The following is a 24,393-nucleotide window of genomic DNA, read 5'->3' as shown; positions in this document are numbered from 1 at the left end:
TCACATCTGTCTGAAGTGATCTAATAGGAATGTCATACTGCCAGATCTAGTGGTAATTTCTTGATTTAAAGAAGCTGGTTTTGTAACTGAGGGTGTGTCTAAATAGGATTATTGACTCAGGCAATTTAATCAGGAACGTTTTGAGGGACTTCCAATGGAAAACAGGAACTTAAAAATTTTCAGGCATACATTATTTTCATGGATCAAAGTGAAATTCTTCAGGAAACATGGATCAATTCAATCTCCAGCCTTCCAGGACTTTGGGTGTGGGGGATTCTCCTAGGAAATGGTTCGATGGACAGAAATGCCTTGTTTATCTGTTTGCAATGGTTGCTTCACAATGACCCAGTAAAACAAATGTTTTCTTCAAGCTTTGGCAACATAACAATCATTCTCTATATGAAAAATGCCCATTTATTAGCTGTTTCTGGAACTTTTGACTATTAAAGAGAAAATTATTTTTCATAACTTCAAAGCCATTTTGTATTCAAACAAATTTTGAATTTTAAACCAAGGGATCTGGATATTTGTCTTAATTCTACAGCTAGTGCTTGCAGGTGGTTCTGAAACGATGATACTGCTAGCAGTTTCCTTCTATCGAAAGCTTGTTTTTCCTTTATATACGTGTAGAGAAAATCCTTACATGTACACTGAGGGAGAGTTATGCTATACACCTAGGAAAGCACTTTTGCCTAAAATATCATGATAATTACGAAATTTTTTTTTTCTTAAATTATCCCTTAATTTTTACATTTTTTCTCATATAATGGAATGGTTAAAAATAAGGCTCTAAGTCCAGGCTCTCCGGGTTTGTATCTGAGTCAGCTGCTTATATGTTTTGTGACATTGGACAAATTGCTTACATCTTCGTGCCTCAATTTTCTTATCTGAGGAGGCTAATAAAATAACAAGAGTTCTATGTCATAGGGATTTTTATGTGTCTGAAATAATGACCAGATTATTGTAAACATTCACTAAATACTTGCTGTTGATGCCACAGTGGTTAAAGCGCTCAGCTGCTAACTGAAAGGTGGGTGGTTTGAACCTACCAGCCTCTCTGTGGGAGAAAGACGTAGGAGTCTGCTTCCATAAAGATTACAGCCTTGGAAATGCTTTGGGGCAGTTCTACTCTGTCTTGTAGGATCACTGTGAGTTGGAATCAACTCGAAGGCAATGGGTTTTTCATTGTTTTTGTTACTTTTAATAGCTTTTGTGGTGAAAGTCAAGTTGGGAGTTATTTATAAGTAACAGGCCTTCAGTTTAATTTTTGATTACTTTGGAGTTAGGTAAGATGAGGTATCGATGTGAAGGTTGTGTCAAAAATATTGCAAGCAGAAGGTTATCAGGAAAAAGTGAGAGCTGGTCAATTGCTTAAAAATCAGGTTTCTCAGCTTCACAGAACTTAAAAATATATTCATTAAGCAAAATTCTTTAGGAAGCATCAAAAGACTATCCTTGAAAAATTTGCTTCACACTCTGGGATATTACTGTTAAAAGGTAGTAAGACTAGCTTCACGAATATGGAGGCTATTTTGTACCAGACATGACTCAGAATAGCCACTTGTTAATGAGTCCAGTAGTTCAGGCAGCTCACTGATGTGTTTTAAGAAAAGAACATTGGGGTCATGATCTATCTTATTTCCTTTTTTAGAATGTCAAATAAAATAAATTATTTTTCCAAATCTGATTTGTACTTGACTTGGTAGAGCTTGCTTTTAAATGTAATACCCAAATTATAAAACCATGTGAAGATTTTTTATTCTCAATAACATGCTCTGCAGAGATTCAGAGTATAAAGAGAGACAGTATTTCCACAAATACTACTTAGTATAAAAGGATATATAGCTAGAGGTATAGCTATACTATCTTGACAGACACCTTATACTTTTGATTCATATTTAGCCTGATGTAATTTAAACTTCCCAGATCTTTTTCACTTAAATTTATATTCAGATTTTCCCAAACTAATTGGTACAGATCCTATTATGACTCATCTTGCTTTCAGCTGACCACTTCTTCAAGATGTTTTTGAATACTTATTCTATCATTAATTTAATAAGCTTGAATTGAGTGGCTGCTATTCATCAGGCATTGTGCTAGGCACCAAAAATACAAAAGTGAATAATACATGGTTCTTATCTCTGAATTTCTCACAGTATAGTGAGGAAGGAAGTTATAGAGATACAGACACATACATAAAGTGTAATGTAACAAGAGCGATAATAGAGGTAAGTACACAAGGCTACCCGGGGACCAAAGAATCAAGGAGGTGTTCCTAAAAGCAATAATGATTGAGCTAAGTCTTGAGCATTGGATATATTTATCAGATGCACAAAGGGAAGAAAAGTATTACAAGCAGAGAAACATCATATGAAAGACACTGAACTTTGAAACAGCATGGTTAATCGAAGGAATTTAAGTAGAGCATTATGTCTACGGACATCCTGCAGGAGATGATACGGAGATACAAACAAGTTTAGATCATGAGGGGCTTTGTTTGTCATCTAAAAAATTGGGATTTGAGGTGATGGGAAGTCACTGAAAAATTTTAAAAAGTGGAATAATATGCTAAATGCTCATTTAAAAAAATTCTTCTGACATTTACTAAGTTAGAGGTGGAAATCCTGGTAGTATAGTGGTTAAGAGCTACAGCTGCAAACCAAAATGTCGGCAGTTTGAATCCACCAGGCACTCCTTGGAAATCATGTGGGGCAGCTGTACTCTGTCCTATAGGGTCACTATGAGTTGAAATCAACTTGGCAGCAATGGATTTTTTTTTTCAGTTCCATATTGGTGGTGGCAGGTGGAAGAGAGTTTGGAGGTGAACAAGACTAAAGAAGACTAAGAAATTATTGCAATTGTCTAAGCAGGCAGTATATAAATTTAAGAAATTTTAGCACATGAGTTGTAGTTAAAAGTCAGGGAATAAGTGAGATTTTCTAGGAAGAATAGTGAATACAAGACAAAACCTTGAAAGAGTTGATCAAAGAAGAGAGGACTGAGTAGAAAGAGCCTAATGGATACACAGAAATATAGGTATGCATGGGGGTAAGTTTAAGGCGAATTTCAGGAAGAAGAGAGATTAATGCCATCAAATGACTCAGCGAGATCACGACAGCTGAGGACTAAAACGTATCTTTAGGATTTGGAAATCTGGAGGCTGTTTATGACCTTTTATGGAACAGTTTAAGGCCAGACTGTAGCAGACAGAAAGGTGAACACAAGGTGATATAGTGTAGACAGTGAGTCTATACTAGCCTTTGACACGGCTTGATGGTAACTGGAGTAGTATGCCTAAATGAGGGAAAATTTTTTTTTGAAAGATGAAAGTGTCTTGAATATATTTATAAATTGGTGGGGAGAGAGGAAGTAAAGAGTATGAAGTTGAAAATATGGGAAAGGGGTCGGTAACTGATGGATCATGAACTCAGAAATGGGAAGACCTGACTCAAGAGCAAGAATGAAGGGATTTTCTTGAATAGGAAGAAGGACAAGTAGCCTGCTAAGACTGGAGGGAAGTTACAGGGGCAGATATAGAGGTAAGTTTGAAGGTGGAGTTGCTGAGATCACTTTCTGATCATGAGGGGCATGTGGCTAGGTGGGAGGCTGGGAAACTAGAGAAAGTCATGAATAATCTTGAACAGAATGTGCAAGACAGAAGATAAATTGTGGGGGTGTTTCAAGATTGGGGGTATGGAAGGTGGTGGGGTAAGGACTTTAGAGAATCAAGTGTGCTGACTAGGAACCAAAGAAAATCCGAACCCATTACCGTCGAGTTGATTCCAACTCATAGCGACCCCACAGGGCAGAGTAGAACTGCCCCATGGTTTCCAAGGAGCACCTGGTGGATTCAAACTGGTGACCCTTTGATTAGCAGCTGTAGCACTTAACTACTACACCACCATCCTGGCTAGAGAATAGGTCAAAAGGTCTTTCAGAATGGAAGTGACATCATAGAATATCATTAGGTAGGGTCAAGAGAAAAATTCCAGTGACATATCATTGGAGACTACCATTCAAGTTAACAGAAATCTATTTTTTCTATAATTTTACTGATTTTGAGGCAGTAATTAATCTACGTAACTATTCTATTAGCCAACGTATATTGCTTCTCTTTACCCTTTTTTAAATCATTTACTGGGAGCTAAATCTTTTTCTTTCTGATTTGATAAACCTATCAACATCTTGGCTTTTCATATTTTTAGTAAAATCATGCTAGTCCCTGGTGATTGCAGTGGCTGTATTTGTTAAGTTGTCCTTGACTTTTTGTTATAGACCACATCAACTTCATTGATCTCTGTATCTATATCAATACATAGGAAATGTAATTATATGGAAATTTGGTGCGTTCATGTTTATAATTGCAGTCACTAAACCTGTTCAGCTGAGAAACACTTTTTCAATGATTTGTAATAAAAGTTTTATTTTGTAAAAAAAGTTTTCTAGCAGCGAGAAGCAATCTAGTGTAGATATAATTTCTGTATTACTTTGGATAATGGAGAACAGAAGCAAATCTGCTACAAAAACGTCATTGCATAATGTCCATTCTTTATTTTCAGTAACGTTTATGCATTCTTTTGTACTCGAGATCTTGTAGTGCTGGACACATTTGAATCATTAACTGTGTGTTATTAGAATTGCTGTTTGTTTCTGTGTATGTATAAGATGTGACTATAAAATAATGTGTCTGTAGCTATCTACAAAATTCAGTATTGCTAATTGGTTAGTGCCATTTTTAGTTTCAAAGAGAGAACAAGGTGTGCCAGAACAGAACAGAACAGAACAGACTACATTAAAAGTTTCTTAAGAACTCAAAGTGTACTTAAGTTGGAGACTATCAGTCTTGTGGTGGAAGTTATTTAGTCACTGGGTAGCAAACAACACACAATTTAAAATAAATTTTTCCTATGTTTTCTTATATTCTTTCCTTTCCAGATGTTTCTGTTGGCATTAACATGGGCATATGTATCCAAAACACTGTCTGGATCTTATATGAATTCCATGCTCACACAAATAGAGAGACAATTCAACATTCCAACATCTCTAGTTGGATTTATTAATGGAAGCTTTGAGATTGGTGATTTATTTTTGCATTACTTCTTGTTGTATGTTTTTGTGTTATCCATGAAACTGGTATGAATTTTATTCTCCTTATTTGCTGCTTTCATCTGTTGAATCTGTGTTATGTATTTTCTAAGACGGATTGGATAGCCTGCAAACTTGGGGTATGCTTAGGAGCAATGCACTTAAGTATTACCTCTGAATAATACCTAAATATTGCCACATGTCCCATCCCTGGCCTTTTTAGTCTAGTGGTTTCTCAGTTATCTAGCATGAGTAGCAGAGTATTTAGAGTGTTTATATTTAAAATCTAACACTTGATAACCCTAAAGAAAACTAAGGGCTGTCTTAGTATTTAGAAGTTATCGTGGAAGACCTAATGGATCTGTTTTCCAAAAGAAAAAGTCAGTGTTTGGGTTCTTCTGTTGTATGTGGAAGATTAAAAATTCTCCTTTCTAAGTGCAAAGGAGAGAAAGAACTGCTTCCAAATCCACTTGAATTTATTTCAGAAACAGGCTTAAGTGTGGCTCTAGGGAAGAATAATGTCTACTCTTAGCATCTGATTTTTGCAGAAGATTTGGGAAGATGTGAGAATAGATGAGAGAAAGTGAGGTAAGATTTCTTCTGCAAACAAAGCTGCAGATAAATATGAACGGCATCTCTTTCTGGTCTTATAATGGCTCTTCCTTCCTTCAAAGTGACAGTTGCCTTTAATATATGTATTTAATCAGGTGTGAGGAGAGGCAACGCTGTGAAACAGATTAGGCTTGATTTCATCTCTTAGTGTTCAACTCTCTCAGAGCTTCCTCTGTACCATCTCTGTGCTAGATCCTGGTGACAGAGTTACAAATGACACTTAGTTCCTGCCCTTGTGTACACTCAGCCACAGCTGAAAAACAACTAGCAAACAAAAACCTCAAAAAACCAAACCAGTTGCCATCAAGTCAAATCCAATTCATGGAGACCCCATATGTGCGTGTGCGTTGGAGTAGAACTGTGCTCCATAGAATTTTTAATTTTTGATTTTTCCAAAGTAGATTTCTGCAAAGTTACCTCTGGGTGGACTCGAACCCCCAACCTTTCAGTTGGCAGCCAAGTACCTTAACAGTTTGCACCACCCAGAGACTCCCTACAGTGTAAGGGAGGGCATAAATGCAAAATAATAATTTTAATGTAATGCAGTAAGTGTAGTGATGTAGGTATATACAAGGTCCTCTATGGGGCTGTTCTACTCTGTCCTATAGGGTCTCTATGAGTCGGAATCAACTTGACGGCAGTGGGTTATAGGAACACAGAGGATAGGCCACAGCCCCACTTAGGAAAGACCGAGTCTTGAAGGATGAGTAAAAATTTTCTAGATGAAGACAGAGGTTAAGAGAAGGTAATTCCAATAGAAGAAGAAGCAAAAAGAAGGAATCATAAAGGTGAGGCAGTGTAGCATGTGTGGGGAGCCTAATATTATTGCCTGGCAAAGCTTATGGAGGAAATTATTAGGACATGAGCCTGGAGAAACAATCAGGGGTGAGAAATGGGCCATGGGGAGCCTGTGTTCTTATTGTGAAGCTTACCGCTTATCTTCTAGGTGAAGGAGAATTACTAAGTGTCTGGCAGGGGTTATTAATCTTGCTGTGCCAAGGACCCACAAGGCTACATAATCACAAGTAGAACCTTTAGAACTGCCTAGACACCATTCTTCAGTCCCTTTCACTGGCTTCTCTTATTCTGCCCTCCTTAATTGTTGGTGTTCTGCAGAGATTTGTTTATATATCTGTCTACACTGCTAAACACAGCCCTACGTCAGGTCAGGGGTCAGGTCTTACTTATTTTCTTATGCATTCCTAGCTCCATTCCCAGTATGTGAGATAGTTGTCAAACAATAAACGCTAGGTAGTAAATGATGGGTGGGGATGTTAATTAAGACTTTGTTCATACTTACTGAGATAAACATCCTCAATTTTTTTTTTTTCTAGGAAACCTTTTGTTGATTGTATTTGTGAGTTATTTTGGAACCAAACTGCATAGGCCTATAACGATTGGTGTCGGATGTGTCATAATGGGCTTAGGGTGTTTCTTACAATCGTTACCTCATTTTCTCATGGATCGGTAGGTATTCCAGCCTCTGATAACTTTTTATGTTCAACTTTCAACTATGGGAAATGAAACTTGGGTTTTTCTTTCTAGGAGCTATGCTTTCGGAAAGCACAGAGCACTGCAGTGGAAAGTAGAAAGTGTGGATTCTGCTCTACCATTCTGTTTCGTGTTCTTGGGTGCCTCACTTCCACTTGCATGGCCACATTTTGCCAACTTATGAAATAGGGATTTGGGCCACCTCTTTTATGATTTTAAGCCTGATGAAAAGATTCTTAGAACCTGCCAAAATCTGAGATTATTCCACTTTTTGGGACCATTTAGACACTTCTAATTACAATGAGGGGTGCCTGTGTGGTGTAAACAATTTAACATTCAGCTGCTAAGTGACAGGTTGGGAGGTTGAGTCCACCTAGCGGCACAAGAGAAGAAAGCCCTGGCAATCTACTGAAAAATCAGCCACTGAAAACCCTGTGGAGCACAGTTCTACTATGATACACATGGGGTTACCATGAATCAGAATTGACGCAACAGCAATTTTTTTTTTTTTTAATTACAATGAGGTTCTGTTTAATTGTAGGACACCAAGACACAGGACAAGTCTGAAAGTTACTATTTGTTTTAATTTTTATCAAAGTAATACCTGTACTACCAAACCGAAAAACCCGTTGCTGTCGAGTCGATTCAAACTCATAGCAACGCTATAAGACAGAGTAGAACTATTGGGCAGAAAAGAACTGCCCTGTGGGTTTCCAAGAAGTGGCTGGTGGATTGGAACTGCCGACCTTTTGGTTAGCAGCCAAATGCTTAACCACTGTGCTGTCAGGGCTCTGTGCTAGGTGCCTTCAATTTGGACGTTTGGAAAAGTCACCGGTATTATTTCTCTGATAATATTTCTCCTCCTCTTTACCCCTCCATTCTCTCTGTTTTCTCTTTGCAGAACTTCTACTACTTAAATATTGGACATCCTGGATTAAGCTTATGTTTTTCTCGTCCTTGTTCTTCAATTTTCTATCTGTCTTATTAGATTCTGGGAGATTTCTTTAACTTTTTCTTTCAAATCTTCTAAAGAATTTTTAACTTATGATATTATATTTTTAATTTTCATGGATTCTTTTGTTCTTTTTACACCTGCTTTTAATAAACACCTTATTCTTCCTTCAAGAAGACAATGTCCCATGGGATTTGGTTCCTGGGTTTATAGGTTTAGGGTCATACTTTCATGGGACATCCCAATTAATTGCCCTGATAACATGTTTCCTGCTTCTGTTCTACCTCTTAATTTGTTGTATGCTGTCTGGGTCCTAAAAGCTTGCAAGTAGCCACCCTAGGCACAACAATTTGTCTCTATACAACTGGAGCAAAAGAAGAAGGAGAGCCTGGAATAGGAGGAGGATATGGAATGTGTGGCTAATTGCCTCCATGAACAGCTGTCTCTTTTGCCATGAGACCAGAAGAACTGGATGGTACCTGGCTACCATTACTGAACATTTTGATCTAAGATTCTATAGAAGAATCCTGATCAAAAGGGGGGAAAATGCAGAACATAATTTCAAATTCTCATGGACTCTAGACTTTCTGGAGTCGTGGAGGGTGGATGAACCCCTGAAACTATTGCCCTGAGATAATCTTTCAACGTTAAACCAAAAATATCCTCTGAAGTCATCCTAAAACTAATAATAGTTTAGTTTAACTAGTAAAAAAAGGTCTGCCTTGAGATCTATCCATATGGTATCAAACTGATAACAGCAACTCGAAAAATTAGATAGGAACTTTAAGTGAGTTTATGTTAATGAGGGAGGAACAACTTAAAAAAGGAATACAACTAGAATGGTTGTGAGAATGGTTGCACAACTCAAATAATGTAATCAATGTCACGTTTTTCTTTTTTCTGGGTCACTAAATTGTACGTGTAGAAACTGTTGAATTGGTATATATTTTGCTGTGTATGTTCTCAAAAACAGCAACAAAATTAAAAAAAAAGGATGCAATGTCTTTTCTCATCTAGTTTTTCTTCAGCTGACTTCATTGTCTATCTCTCTTGCAAGTGTACAGTTTTGTTTTTTTATCTCTGCTTTTAATGTAATAGGCTTCCCTCAAGTATTTGGTGGTTCTTAATTATTCATATTTAAGAGAGAAAAATAACAACAATAAGCCGATTGGAACTTCTGCTTACATGTGTAGGACTTGGTAAATGGAAGACTTCTTTGTAGGATGATTACTCAGGTACTGGCTATTATTAGATGACTACAACTGCCCATCAGCTGTCAGTTTTCCTAGATTCTTCAATCTGTTGTCTGGAAGGCAAAAGCTCGGCTACTGGCTGGATTGTTGCTATCGATGTGCAGTCGGCTCTGACTCATGGGGACCTTATGTATAACAGAATGAAACATTGCCCAGTCCTGCACCATCTTCATCCTAGGGGAGTCATCTTCCAACAGTGCATCAGACAATATTTTGTTGTGATCCATAGGGTTTTCATTGTCTAATTTTTGGAATTAGATCTTTAGGCCTTTCTTCTTAGTCTATCTTAGTCTGGAAGCTCTGCTGAAACCTGTCCACCACGGGTGACCCTGCTGTATTTGAAATACTGGTGACATAGCTTCCAGCATCATAGAAACATGCATGCAAGCCACCACAGTATGGCAAAGTAACCGACTATCCACGTACAGGTGCAAATCTTGCTTTTTAGTATGTAGTTTTAGAGTTTTTCTTTCTTTCTTTTTTTTAATCTCTCCAGTGTTTAGTGCAGCCTGTCTATCCTCAGATATGTCTGTCCAGATACTCTAGTGTCAATGACATTTTCAGTTGGAATGGGGGAGGTATCTCTGTGTGTCTAACTGTCCTTTGTACACACTTTAAACCAAGCCTTCTGTTTTTGAAAACTCGTTTTTAGAAGTACCTTGTGCCCCCGATTCCTGAAAATTTCTAGGGAAGTGTGATGCATTTTTGGTTGCTCCCCTGCAGGTACTTACTTTAAAAAAAAGGTTGTGTTATCTCATACCTGCCATTTCAGTGATCATTCACTAATCTTTTTCCAGTTTTCAAAATGTTGTTAAACTCCCTCTTATTGTCAAGTCTCCTCTTTTCTTTATCTTTGTGGAATCACGTCTTTTCCACTTATTGTCATTTTACTGGTGTTTTGGGAATGAATAGACTTTGAACGAGCTGTTTGGTTTTTTTAAATGAATAAGTTAATTGGGGAAAAATATATTTTATCTTCTCAGGGATTCCTGAATAGATCAGAAGTTTCCAGGAAAAAAGTTTTTTTTTGTTGTTAGTTACTGTCAGGCGACATTATGTATAACAGAATGAGACATTGTCCAGACCTGTGCCATTTCCATGATCTTTGATGTGTTTGAGCTCATTGTTGAGGCTATTGTGTTAATTCATCTCATTGAGGGTTTCCCTTGTTTTCTCTAACTGCCTGCCAAACATGATGTTCTTTTCTAGTGATTGGACTTTTTCCAGATGATGTGTCCAAAATAAGCAAGACGAAGTCTCACCACCTTTGTTTCTGAGGAGCATTCTAGTTGTATTTCTTTCCTATCCTATCCAAGACCATGTCAAGCAACATTCAGCAGTTGTTTACCTTTCTTCCTCCCCTCTGCCAAAGGTGTATTTTATTTTTGTTTGAAGCTGGCATATCTCACAGGTGTGGAGACAGAAAACTGTGTCCTTGGCTTCCAGTCACACTCTGGGCATGACGGGCAATTGTTCTAAAGGGAAGGTTTCCTGGTCCTTTTTATTACATTTCATAGCACAGAAATTAGGACTGTTAGTGACAGCTAAGCATAGCAGTCTTCAGCTCATTTGGAACTCAAAAGAGCACGTTTTCTTGTGTCTTTCTCTTATCTAATAGAAATAGAGCAAGCAATTCAGCATAATTTCTAAGAACGAAAGTCTTAGCTGGACATGTTTTCTTCCCTTATTGCAGCATGTAACTTACTTTCTAGAAAAGGACATGTAACTCTTAAAGTAATTTGGGTAAGTAAAATGGGCATAGTCTCGACCATATTATTCTTAAATATTATTCTTAGGAGAGAATAAAGATTTGTTACATTATACTGTCAGAATATTTGAGACTCTTCTAAGGCTTCTCTAATGATGGGTAAATGTTTTGTTTTCTTTAGGAATCAAGGAACGCATGAAGGAATTATTGTTTGAATTCTCAAGAAGTGGTAGCATAATTTCTTACAAGCAAACCTCAGAGAATCCAAAGTTGGAGGCTTGTTTTTTTTTTTTTTTTGTTTATACTTTTCTCCCAAAGCCTTTATCTTCTTAATTATACTTTGTTCAGTCTATTATTTTTCTATGTTTTTTCCTTTATCCTACAGGAATTATTTCCAGGAAATGAGCACCTAAAAATTACAGAAGGATGATGTTAGGTAACCTAAAAGGTTATCACATGTAGATAATTAAAAGCCAATTGTAAAGGAACTGTACATTTACAGTGAGTGGCAAGTTCCTTCTGAGGTTAATAATTTATGATTAAAGTATCAAAGACGAAAAGCCATCCTCTTTAATGGATTTGGATATTGTGTCTTAAGTAAAGCAGGAGTTTGTTAATAATCTGGACAACTGTCCTCACTAGCTCCTTAACATAAATATGTTTTCCCTGTGTTCATACAGATATGAATTTGAATCTACAGTTTCAGCTTCAGGCAACTTGTCCTCAAACAGTTTCTTGTGTGTGGAAAATGGAACTCAGATTTTCAGACCAACAGAAAATCCATCAGGTTGTCTAATTCATTTTTTTTTTTTTTGCTTTTTGTTCAGTAAATTTGTAACTGAATACTTTCTGCTTAGAGGCTTGGAAATCGGGCGGGGATCGAGAGAGGGGATAGGAATGGCTAATAATACAGAACATTATTCTTATCTTTGAATGTATTTCGTAAGACTGCTTTATGAATTCCATAAACCAATGAATAAATGAGTCAAAGACGTCCAACCAAAGGCCATTGCAGAGCCAGTCCCGCAGGAAAAATGGCTTTGGACCATAGAGATAGAAACAGAGCTCAAAAGATTTGTATTATGTTACTCATCTTGCATAATAAGGGATATAGGCAAGTATGCTATGAAACCAAACCCAAAGCCACTGCCATTGAGTCAGTTCTGACTCCTAGTGACCCTACAGGACAGAGTGGAACTGCCCCATAGGATTTCCAAGGCTGTGAATCTCTACGGAAGCAGGCTGCCACATCTTTCTCCCTTGGAGCCTCTGGTGGTTTCAAACTGCCAACTTTCCATTTAGCAGTTGATGGTTTAATCGCTTTGCCACCAGGGCTCCTCAGTAAAGAATTAGGGGTACTTAGTTCTACATTTTTGTAAATATTTCACCATTCTTATGCAAATATTTACAAAAAAAACCTTAGAACTCTCAGTAAAGGATACATGATATTTAATTCCAAGCTTTTTTGTAAATATTTCACCAATCTTATGCAAATATTTACAAAAAACTTAGAATTTAGCATCAGTAAAGGATTTTTTTTTTTTTTTAAAGGATTAACGGAGCCCTGATGGTACAGTGGTTAAGTGTTCGACTGCTAAGCAGAAGGCTGGCAGTTCAAATCCATCAACCACTCCTTGGAAACCCTATGGAGTAGTTCTACTCTGTTCTATACGGCTGCTATGAGTTGGAATAGACTTGAGGGCAATGGGTTTAGTTTTTAGTTTTAGTTTTTTGGTTAAAGAATTAGTTATACTTAATTCTAAGATTTTTGTAAATATTTCCTTGTTCTTGTACGATCATAAAACTAAAAAAACCAAACCCACTGCTGTTGAGTCAATTCCAACTCATAGTGACCCTATAGGACAGAGTAGAACTGTCCCATAGAGTTTCCAAGGAGCACCTGGCGGATTCGAACTGCCAACCTCGAACAGCAGCCATAGCACTTAAACACTACACCATCAGGGTTTCCTGTGTGACCATGGGGCCTTGTAAATTATTTGTATTCTTTTGCCAGGAGGGAATCATTGGGAAGTCTCTATTGCATTTGCTGATAGAGTACTTAGGAAGGTGCAAGTATAAATTTTGTGCTGGAGCCATTTCCCACTCGGCCAGGAGAAATGAATATGCACACCTCTTCCCAGTTCAGTGTCTGGTGACATAATGTAATTCTTTACTGAGGAGCATTGGTGACGCAGTGGTTAGAACTCGGCTGCTAACCAAAAGATCAGTGGTTCAACCTCATGAGCCACTCTGGGGAGAAAGATGGGGTAGTCTGCTTCCATAAGAATTTACAGCCTTGGAAACACTATGGGGCAGTTCTACTCTGTCCTATAGGGTCATTATGAGTTGGAATTGACTTTATGGCAACTTTTTTTTTTTAATCCTTTACAGTGAAAACATTAATGTAATGTCTTATTTTTTAAATGCAGAGTGTGTGAAGGAAGTTAAATCATTAATGTGGGTGTATGTACTAGTAGGAAATATTATACGTGGAATTGGTGAAACTCCCATCATGCCTTTGGGTATTTCCTATATAGAGGATTTTGCCAAATCTGAAAACTCTCCTTTATACATTGGTAAGTTTAAAAATCAATATGCTACATTTCTCCCCTTCCGCTTTCCGAGGGAGTCGATGCATAAGGAAGTCAAGATAAAAGCTAAGAGAAGTATCAGTAACAGTGAGGTCATAGCCAGAGAGAGTTTCAATTTGGAGATTTAGGAGCAGAGCTTTTCTGAGGAATAGTATCACAAGACATTCATCATTGTATGATATTGCTTAAGAATTCCACTAAAAACGTGACTATATAAAACACAAAAGGACATAAGAATGGTGAAACATTTACAAAAAAGTTAGAATTATATATTAGCAAAGGATTAGTGATACTTAATTCTAAGTTTTTTGTTAATATTTTACCATTCTTAGACAAATATTAACAAGTAACTTAGAATTAAGTATCAGTAAAGGATTGTTCTATATTACGGCTTTGTCAGTAGCATGACCCCAGCCTATGCTGTTATAACAGACCTCTACCTGAGACCCAGCATAACACAGAATTTGAAGACTTAGAGAAAATGGCTTTGAAATATGAGGCTTCGTTTTCAACATTTACAGAAACAACCATCACTTTATATGTACATCAGGCTTAATTTTATTATAATTTGAATAGGTAAAACTACTTATGGCAAAAATAATTCAATTCTGCAACTCTTTATGGAACCAGAACATTTTTGTGGGTATATATAACTATACTGTAAGTTTATATTTTCCTTTATTTTTAGGGATTATAGAAACAGGAGCTATTATTGGCCCTTTGATTGGACTTTTGTTAGCATCATTCTGTGCAAATGTTTATGTTGACACCGGATCTGTGAACACAGGTAATTCAGTAAAATCAATTTATACAGTGTCTAGAGGACACAGAGCATCTTCAGGTATGTGACCACAGCTAATCATTGCCTTACTTGACACTCAGATTATCTCCACTTTACAGATGAATAAAATGAAGTTGAGGAGTTTAAGTAACTTTTCAAATGCTTCAAATCAGTGAGTAGGAGAGCAAAATGAAATGCCCATCTCCTGACTCAAAATCCAATGCTTTTTCTAGCACCATAATCCTTGTTTTCGAAAGAAAGAAGCTCATTGATCTGAGTTTCTTTTAATCAAGCAATCGTTTGTGGGTAATGAAATAGACCTTTTAGTTATTTAATGTCTAGTTATTTATAAATTTTTTTAATTGAACTTTAGGTGAAGGTTTACAGAACTAGTTTCTCATCAAACAGTACACACGTTGTATGACATTGGTTAACAACCCCATGACATATCAACACTCTTCCTTCTTAACCCTGGGTTCCCTATTACCAGCTTTCCTGTTCCCTCCTACCTTCCAGTCCCTGCCCCAGGGCTGGTGTGTCCCTTTACTCTTGTTTTGTTCCATGGTCATGTTCAGCCTTTGGCTGAAGGGTGAACCTTGGGAGCGGCCTCATTATTGAGCTGAAAGGCTGTCTGGGGGCCATACTCTCCAGGTTTCTTCAGTCTCTGTCAGGCCAGCAAGTCTGGTCTTTCTTTTTGAGTTAGAATTTTGTTCTATGTTTTTCTCCAGCTCTGTCTGGGACCCTCTATCGTGACCCCTGTCAGAACAATCAATGGTGGTAGCTGGGCGCTGTCTAGTTGTACTGGACTCAGACTGGTGGAGGCTGTGGTGGAGGCCGTGGTCCATTAGTCCTTTAGACTAATTTTTCCCTTGTGTCTTTGGTTATCTTCATTCTTCCTTGTTCCGGAAGGGATGAGACCAGTGGAGTATCCTAGATGGCCACTCACAGGCTTTTAAGACCCCAGGTGCTACTCATCAAAGTCGAATGTAGAACATTTTCTTTATAAACTCTGATATGCCAGTTGAGCTAGATGTTCCCTGAGACCATGGTCCCCACAGCTCTCTGCCCAGCAATTTGGTTCCTCGGGGTATTTATAAATTTTTTACATGAAAGCACAAATAGATTAATTTATTGCCAGGCTTGAATGCTTTTGTAATGCCACAAGAAAAATTTCATGAATATCTAAATTATATACAAATTTGATACTTGGATAGAACCTGAGAATTCTACTTTTAATACTTTTCTAAAATTCATATAGGAAATAATGACCTAAGCTAACAGAATGTGTTTCTTTACAGATGACCTGACCATAACTCCCACTGATACTCGTTGGGTTGGTGCATGGTGGTTTGGCTTTCTAATTTGTGCAGGAGTGAATGTGCTCACTGCCATTCCTTTTTTCTTTTTGCCTAAAACACTTCCAAAGAAAAAACTAAAGGATAGTGTTGGCGTCATTAAAACTGACAAGGAGGATAAACACAAAGATGAGGTCAAGAAGGAAAAGAATGGAATCACTAAAGGCAAATATAAAAATTTTAAATACTATATAATTTACTTTTTATTTTACATGTGCCTGTATTTTAGTCCAACACTATAATATGCAATGGTGTGAAATGAAAATTAGACATTAACAGTGTCATAAGAGAAAGAAGAAAAGTTTTTTTTATTGACTGTTTATTTCCAAGTAGCAGTACAGGAAGACTCAGACTAGTTACAAATTATTGACTGTTTATTGTGACATATGACATATTGACAATAAACAGTCAATAATTTGTAACTAGTCTGAGTCTTCCTGTACTGCTCCTTGGAAATAAATTACGTAATTTGGAAGTTGAAGAATCTCAGATCAGCCTTTATATAAATTTTTATGTCAATATAGAAATGCAATAAGCATGTTTATTTCTTTTGAGCCCATGTGCTTTAAAAATTAAATTTTATAGAGAACATAGGCATAATTAGAAATAATTTAGAAAGTCAAATTAAGAACAAAAAGAGGAAAAAAATATATACTAATCTCAGGAAGTAGCATAGTTCTGTAATCAAAATGTTAATTTAGCCGGGAGCTTGCTGGAATTTAACACAGAAAAAGAAAGCATGATAGGCCACATAATTCTCTATATTTGACAGAAGGGAAGAAAAATAATTCTTAAAAAGAAAACTCTTACCAAGTAGCAGATTGTAAAAGAAAGAAATTATCATAGGAAATATGATATGAGTAATATTGAGCTGCATAGTGGTTTTCTGGAGACCTGGTGGTGCAGTGTTTAAGAGCTCAGGATACTAACCAAAACGTAGGCAGTTCAAATCCACCAGCCACTCCTTGGAAACCCTATGGGGCAGTTCTATTCTGTCCTGTAGTGTGGCTATAAGTTGAAATTGACTTGAGAGCAATGGGTTTGGTTAGTGGTTTTCTAGAAAATTTAGGGACACATTTCATGTAACAGTTTTTTTTTTGTTTTGTTTTGCTTGTATACATCCTCAATAAAAGCTCAAATCAAAATGCACAGAAGGCGTTTCTGTGGAAAACTAAGCTAAGGTGGTCCAAGTATTTAGTGTTGCAGAACACTGATTGTCAAACATGGAAATATATTGGAATCACTTTGGAAGTATTTTTAAAAATACTGATGCTGGGAGCTTCTGTACTGTTTCCAGAAGGTTCTGATATAACTAGCTTGGGGTGTGGCCTAGGTATTGGACTTTTTTTTTTAAAGAGTGGTTTTTAAAGTGGTGGGAAGGGGCTCATTTTCCTTACCTGTAAAATGGGGGTAATAATAGTACTTATTATTATAGGGTTGTTGCATAAAGATTAAAAGAGATTCTGGCACATATTACAGTTAGTACTGATGTTATTATTACCTATAAATATGAATTCCACTACTAGAAATCATTTCTTTGCATTATGCCATGCTTCCCCTTCCTCCAATGTTTTATTTATTGATACTTTGTCCCAGAAAGGGTTTCAGGCAGTTTATTAAGCAGACCAGGATAACATAAAGTAAGGAAGTCAAGACAGAGAGCATGAAGATAGGAAAAGTAAAAAGAAACAAGAAGTGAGAATTTGACCCATAATGGTGGCAGTGTGGCTTTTGTACACTTACTGGAGATCTGCCACCAATTTGGTCCTGCATGAAAAGTTACAGACTAAAGCACTCGCGTTGTCTTTAATGTGTACCAATTGAATCCATATCTCTAGGGCTGAGCCCTGAGTATTGCTATTTTTAAAAACATCTCTAGGCGCTTTGAATATACATCCAGTTGAGAACTGTTAGCAAATACAAGAAAACTGTCATTCAGAAGAAGCAGAAAAACTTCTGGTACTTGAGAAAAATTGATTCCCACATGTATTGTCATTTTAAATGTTCAAGAACTCTTCATATCAATATTTGAGCTTGAACTTGTTTTTCAAATTGATTTCTTTCCAAACTTTATCGGGCAGCATGGGATATGTTCTCATTCTAGAAGATCTCTGAAGAAGATAGGTTGCTAATAGAAGGGAAGAGAGGAAGACAAAAAAGAAATGAAGTGGACACAGACAGTGTTTTGGCCTTTTTATAATTCTGCCGTAAGACAAAACAGTAACTCAGTGAAGACAAAACTATGGTGTCCTGATCCCTGCTTAATCAACGGCATCACTGACTTGCAGAAGCTACCAGAACAACTAGATAAATTTAGCTTTCAGGGGGTAAAAATAATTAACAAACAAATGTACATTACAAAACTGAAAAAAGTAATTTTTTTGTGGGGAGGGGGAAGATCGATGTTTCAGAAAAAGCCAATCACAAAATGCAAAGCCAAGTTTATTTTTACACGGTGGTTATTCTTTCATTTCAGATTTTCTACCATTTATGAAAAGTCTTTTAGTTAATCCAGTTTACATGCTTTTCATACTTATAAGTGTGCTACAGTTCAATGCATTTGTGAGTATGATCTCCTTCATGCCTAAGTACCTGGAACAGCAGTATGGAATATCATCTTCAGACGCTATCTTTCTCATTGGTAGGTGCCTTATTAGCCTGATTTTTTCCATGATGTGGTGACTAGTGTGATGATGGGTCTAGGAACATCTTAAAAACTGGAGTCCCTTAGGATATTTGGTATATTTCCCCTTCTTCTCTCCAGAGGAATCAAGGAAGTGTGGGGAAGGGAAGAGACCAGGAATATCCTGTTTGGTAAGAATACAGAATTATAACATTAGTGGAGATATTGGAGAATACAAAAATTAGATAAAAATTTCAGACCGGCATTCTATTTGTTGAAATAAGGAAGGCTGAGTTAACACATTAGGATTCTGCATTTTACTTCCAGACTTGACTATTTTGGCTGCAATCCGTGAAATCTTTTTTTCCTCCTTAGTTCTCTGTTCCCCCTGGTGGCTGTAAGTGTCTCTGCAGGCCTATGAGTTCTGCTTTTCCTGTGACCACACTAACTCCAATCCTGTAGTTCTATCATATATTTTAATGTTTTGAAAAGTGAATTTCCCAGATTTTGTATCCAAATCACTTAGCAAAAAAAAAAAAAAAAAAAGACAAAACCAAATCTGTTGCCGTCAAGTCGATTCTGACTCATAGTGACCCTATAGGATAGCACGCTTGTTAAAAGATCCATATTCCTGGGGCCTAGCTCAGATATACTAAATCAGATTCTTTGATGTGAAGCTCTGGAATGGATTTTTAAGAAGCTCTTCCAAGAATGCAATCCGGTGAGCAAACCCTGACGTTGAAAAAATGCAACCCAGGGTTGTTTTTTCCCTTTCTTTTTTTTTTTTTTTTTTGTGGAGGGGCTGGAAAGTGGAGAGTGCTGGTCAGTAGCAGCAATACATGAAGTGTGAATATGCTTGACAATCACAGGCTTAGCCAAGTGACCCTTTAGGGCACCTTAGGAGTCCGTGGGTGGTACAAATGTTTAACACGCTTGGCTGCTAATTGAAAGGTTGAAGGTTCAAGTCCACCCAGAGGTGCCTAGGAAGAATGGTCTGGTGATTTACTTCTGAAAGAATTCGACATTGAAAACTCTATGGAGTACAGTTCTATCCTGACACATGTGGGATCCCAGTGAAATGAAATAGACTCAACAGCAACTGCTATTGGTACCTTGGGCTGAGTCAGATTCCTAACAACCAGAGTAGGAATAAAAAAATGTGGAACCACATACCAGTAGATACATAAAATCCCACCCCACAGAAAGGGAGGCAATACATTATGGGTGTTTGTTGACTCTTCTCTCCTGCCTCAATCCTAAGAACAGAAATACTGATCCCAATCCCTGCCTGCAAAGAATTTACAACCTACTGAAATACATTACACTTTTCGAAATGTACCTTGACCTTATGGGTGTGTACATACAAAGAGCTGCAGCATGTAACCACTGGGTATAGAACTAAATCAGCCTGCCTCGTGTGAGTTACACTGCCATAATTTCTTATGTAAGATGTATTAAATAAAACTGATAGAATATTTGTTCCCTTGAGAAGTCATTTTGTAAATAATATTTTGCTTGCATTTACAGGTATTTATAATTTACCTCCAATATGCATTGGATATATTGTTGGTGGTTTAATTATGAAGAAATTCAAGATTACTGTCAAACAAGCTGCCCACATAGGATGCTGGTTATCTTTAGTTGAATATCTTCTCTATTTTTTAAATTTTTTAATAATCTGTGATAGTTCTTCAGTTGCTGGCCTAACCATATCTTATGAAGGGTATGTTGTTTTCTAATTAAATCCATACCCTTTTAACAAGTTAGTAGCATATATGTGCATGATATATTAATTCATTTATTTCATGTATATATAGTTATATCTAAAACACTGAGTAATTTTAGATTTTGTATTTTGAGAATTATTTGGGTTTATAGAAAGGCTTGTATAATTTGAAGGCCGTATTTAATCACACAATCAGTTAAAATGAAAGGAAGGGCATCCTAAAATATTGTCTTTAAAATTACCAAGGAATGTAAGATTGGAATAATTTCAAACGTAAAATTATAAAGTAATTTCATGTACATCTTCTGATTTAAGTCTTGTAATCTCTCTTTAAGATAGCTATTATTATTTTTATTTTACAGATAAAGAAATTGAGATTCAGAGAGATTAAATGACAAAGGGAATTCATAGCAAACCTCTTTAGCCACATCTATATAGCAATGGAGAATTTAAAATGGAAAAGAATCTTAAAGATTGTCTAGTTGAATCATCTTCAATTATCCCGATGCCCAGGGTGATGATGTAACTTGTATAAAACCACACTGTCATTTAATGACAGAGTTACGACTTCAGTGCAGTTTCTAGACTTCCATGCTAGTTCTCTTTCAAACACATTTCACTGAGCATAAGAAAATTCCCTTTCGCTGGGCAGTGTTTATACTAAAAGAATGTATTTGTTTACCCACATATTTCTGGAACTAAATGCATTATCTGTAAGTGGAATTTGTAGATTTTGGTCTTCTTGGTAGCCCTTCAGTTCGACATTGTTGTTGTAAAATATGACAGGCTTGTTACTTTCCACAATACAGATCAACTCAGGGATTTAGATCGAGTTAATTTTTGAGTTCTGATAGTGCCAGGGAAAAAGCCTATCATATGGGAGATATTCATTTAATGATTGTTTATTAACTGTTTGTTTATTTGAAATAAATGACTGAAAAAGTCTCTATGTAGACACTGAAGTAGGTATCTTTTATGTAAAAGCTGCAGTTACCCAGGCCACGCAAATGATGGTTGGAAGCACTTGATCTAGAATTATACAGGGGCCCAGGGAAGCCAAATGGACCTGATTATCCACTTCTATGTATAACTGGATATTTAAGAGTCATTTGATAATGGAAAAAACCTTTCAATCAAAGGTTAATTTCTCTGATTAATCTTCATAACAACTTTAAAACACTAATTTTATTACTGTTGTTTTATGGATGAGAAAATGGATGCCAGAGAGGTTAAGTCACTTCTCCAAGATCACAGAGCTCATAAGTAGGACAGGAGTAAAACACCTTGGTCTGACCCAAAGGTGAAAATTATCTGACTCTTCTTTGTTGCTTTTGTATATCTTCTTCCTTGCCTTAGTCAATTTGGGCATCCTCAATTTCTAGGGCTAGAGAATAGCTGATAGCTGAGCGGTATCCCTCTAGCTTGTGATATGTTCCGTAAGCAGGCTCTGGGATAAATGCATTTTCATCAACAAAAAGGCCATACAATTTCAGAGTAAAAACTATGACTAAAATCACATTTTATCCTCAAAATTCTATTTCAAATAAAGTGTTAATGGACTTCACAGCCATATATTTGACCTGAAACAGGCCTAGCACCACCTTGCACAACCCTGGCCCTACTTAGTCTCTGACCTGGCACTAAATCTGTAGTACTTCCTACTTCTTTCTTCTCCCTAAATATAATCCCAGGACTCCTTTGAAGGCCCTAAGAAAAAGCAGTACAGGTTTAAAGTAGTAGAAGTCACAGTTTAGGAATCCATGATTCGGTATTAGAAATGTTTTATCAGATTTCTCTTTCTGTGACAACGGAAGGAGAGGAAATGGAATTGGGGATGGAGATGAAAGGAAGGAAGAGAAAATGCTTGAATAATCTTTTCATATCCATGGCATCATTTTAAATTATTTCAGAATGCAACATGATTTATATCTGGAAAATACTGTCTTTGCTGACTGCAACATGGACTGCAACTGCCCAGCTAAAATTTGGGACCCCGTTTGTGGAGACAATGGTTTGTCATACATGTCAGCTTGTCTTGCTGGTTGTGAGAATTCCAGTGGAACAGGAATAAATATGGTAACAGATTATCGGCCGTTTGTACAGAACTTTCATCTTGGGCATTTGATTGATACCTCTCAGATATGAATTGGGCCTGCATAGAATAAAAGTAAAATTAAAGTCTTTCCTCAAAATCAAAATATTATTGTTATTTTTTTTTGTCGAAAAAAAATCAGTTACTTTCTACATACTCACTTGATTTACCTTTTATTTCCTAGATCTTATTTAAAACCTTCATAGTTCCGAGTACTGATGTATAATTTCAAAATACTTGAGATTATTCTGCTAATTTGGGTTAAAAATACTCTTGTCTGAAATACTTTGATCATTGAAAGAAAGTTAGCAGTTTCGACCTCATTTATTTTTGTTCTTTTTTTCTGTGCATATATGTATGAATGTACTTTCTGTGTTTGTCACATTCTGACAATTATAAGAAGATCAAATTAGGCATGTTTCCTTGCCTCAGAATTGTCACAATAGTTAAAATGCTGGCAGGTGTTCAAAGTAAAATATAAATTTTAACATTTATTAAAAGCTGAAAACATTTCACAATTCAAAAAAGATTAAATGTATTATTTTTTAAAAAAAACTAAATATTTTTGGAGCAAAACTATTTGTAAACATCTAAATATTCAGTTGAAAACCCTAGAACATATTTTGTTTGTCATACTTATTTTTGTGGGAAAATAGTTTGTTTTTTTTGTTTTCATGTGCCTCTAGGAAAGCTGAGCTATTGCAAATTTACTGCAAATATTTAGAAACAAAATGTATTTTTTTCTGAAGCTATTCTTTCGTATTATATTTTATGCTCTAGTCCCTAGAAACACCATAAAGGAGATGGGTTAAAGGATATAAACTGTCTCTATCTTGAACCAACTGACTATGTTGAAAATATCTGAAATTTGCATTCAACAATTTTTCTTCTTTAAATGGGATTATATGTTATTTTTTGACAGGTGTTCCAAAATTGTAGCTGCATTCAACCGTCAGTAAATTCTTCTGCAATTCTTGGACTGTGTGACAGAGGACATGACTGTACCATGATGCTCCAGTACTTTTTAATATTGTCGACTACCACCAGTTTCATTTATTCTTTAGCTGCCATACCTGGATATATGGTTCTCTTGAGGTAAAGACTTATTTTCATTACCGTGTAAGATAACTTCCTGGTCATTTATTAAGGTGAGTTTTTCTAATAGAGCCCCTTGGAGCCTATGGTATCTTAAGAATTCAGACCTCCACTATACATTTATTAAGGATTTTGCTGACTGACTTACCATGCTGCTTAAGAACCAAACCCACTGCCGTTGAGTTGATTACAACTCATAGAGACCCTATGGGACATAGTAGAACTACCCCTTTGGGTTTCCAAGTCTATAATCTTTACGGAAGCAGACTGCCACATCTTTCGCCTGAGAAAGGCTGGAGAGTTTAGACCTCTGACCTTTTTGGTTAGCAGCCTAGCATTTAATCATTGTGCCACGAGGACTCCTTACTTAAGACCCTATCTTTTTAATTTTACAGTGCTTTAGGTGAAAGTTTAGGAAACTCTGGCAGTGTAGGGTTAAGAGTTTGGCTGCTAACCAAAAGGTCAGCAGTTCGAATCCATCAGTCACTCCTTGGAAACCCTATGGGGCCGTTCTACTCTGTCCTGTAGGGTCGCTATGAGTTGGAATCGACTCGATGGCAATGGGCGGGCTTAGGTGAAAGTTTACAGCTCAAGTTAGTTTCTCATTCAAAAATTTATATACATTCTGTTTTGTGACATCAGTTGCAATCCCTGCAATGTGACGGCACTCTCCCCTTTTCCACCCTGGGTTCCCTGTATCCATTTGTCCAGTTTTCCTACCCTTCCTGCCTTCTTTTCTTGCCTCTGGGCAGGAGTTGACCATTTGGTCTCATATATTCAGTTGAACTAAGAAGCACATTCCTCGTGTGTATTATTGTTTGTCTTACAGGCCTGTCTAATCTTTGTCCGAAAAGTGGGCTTCTAGAGTGGCTTCAGTTCGCAGTTAGCAGGGTGTCCAGGGGCCATCGTCTTGAGGGTTCCCCAGTCTCCATCAGACCAATAAATCTGTCTTTTTTTTTTTTTTGTGAATTTGAATTTTGTTCTACATTTTTATCCACTGTGTCCAGGACTCTCTATTATGATCCCTGT

General features: G+C 36.8%; 1 protein-coding gene across 3 annotated transcripts in view; it reads left to right on the top strand.

Moving 5' to 3' along the window:
- Positions 1-24,393, top strand: part of SLCO1A2 (solute carrier organic anion transporter family member 1A2) — a 131,911-nt gene that overhangs the window by 94,792 nt on the left and 12,726 nt on the right. For 2 of the 3 annotated variants that reach the window (XM_049882598.1, XM_049882599.1), the window contains exons 4-13: positions 4,936-5,077; positions 7,032-7,164; positions 11,782-11,888; positions 13,531-13,677; positions 14,381-14,479; positions 15,772-15,993; positions 18,305-18,469; positions 19,979-20,174; positions 22,088-22,253; positions 23,192-23,364. In XM_049882598.1, the coding sequence (XP_049738555.1) occupies positions 4,936-5,077; positions 7,032-7,164; positions 11,782-11,888; positions 13,531-13,677; positions 14,381-14,479; positions 15,772-15,993; positions 18,305-18,469; positions 19,979-20,174; positions 22,088-22,253; positions 23,192-23,364 (1,550 nt within the window). The remainder of the gene's footprint in view (positions 1-4,935; positions 5,078-7,031; positions 7,165-11,781; positions 11,889-13,530; positions 13,678-14,380; positions 14,480-15,771; positions 15,994-18,304; positions 18,470-19,978; positions 20,175-22,087; positions 22,254-23,191; positions 23,365-24,393) is intronic. The other variant, XM_049882600.1, reaches the window with a different exon arrangement.

Source organism: Elephas maximus, chromosome 4 (genome assembly GCF_024166365.1).
Source record: "Elephas maximus indicus isolate mEleMax1 chromosome 4, mEleMax1 primary haplotype, whole genome shotgun sequence".
Taxonomy (NCBI): Eukaryota; Metazoa; Chordata; class Mammalia; order Proboscidea; family Elephantidae; genus Elephas; species Elephas maximus.
This window is presented reverse-complemented; position numbering and strand designations above follow the sequence as displayed.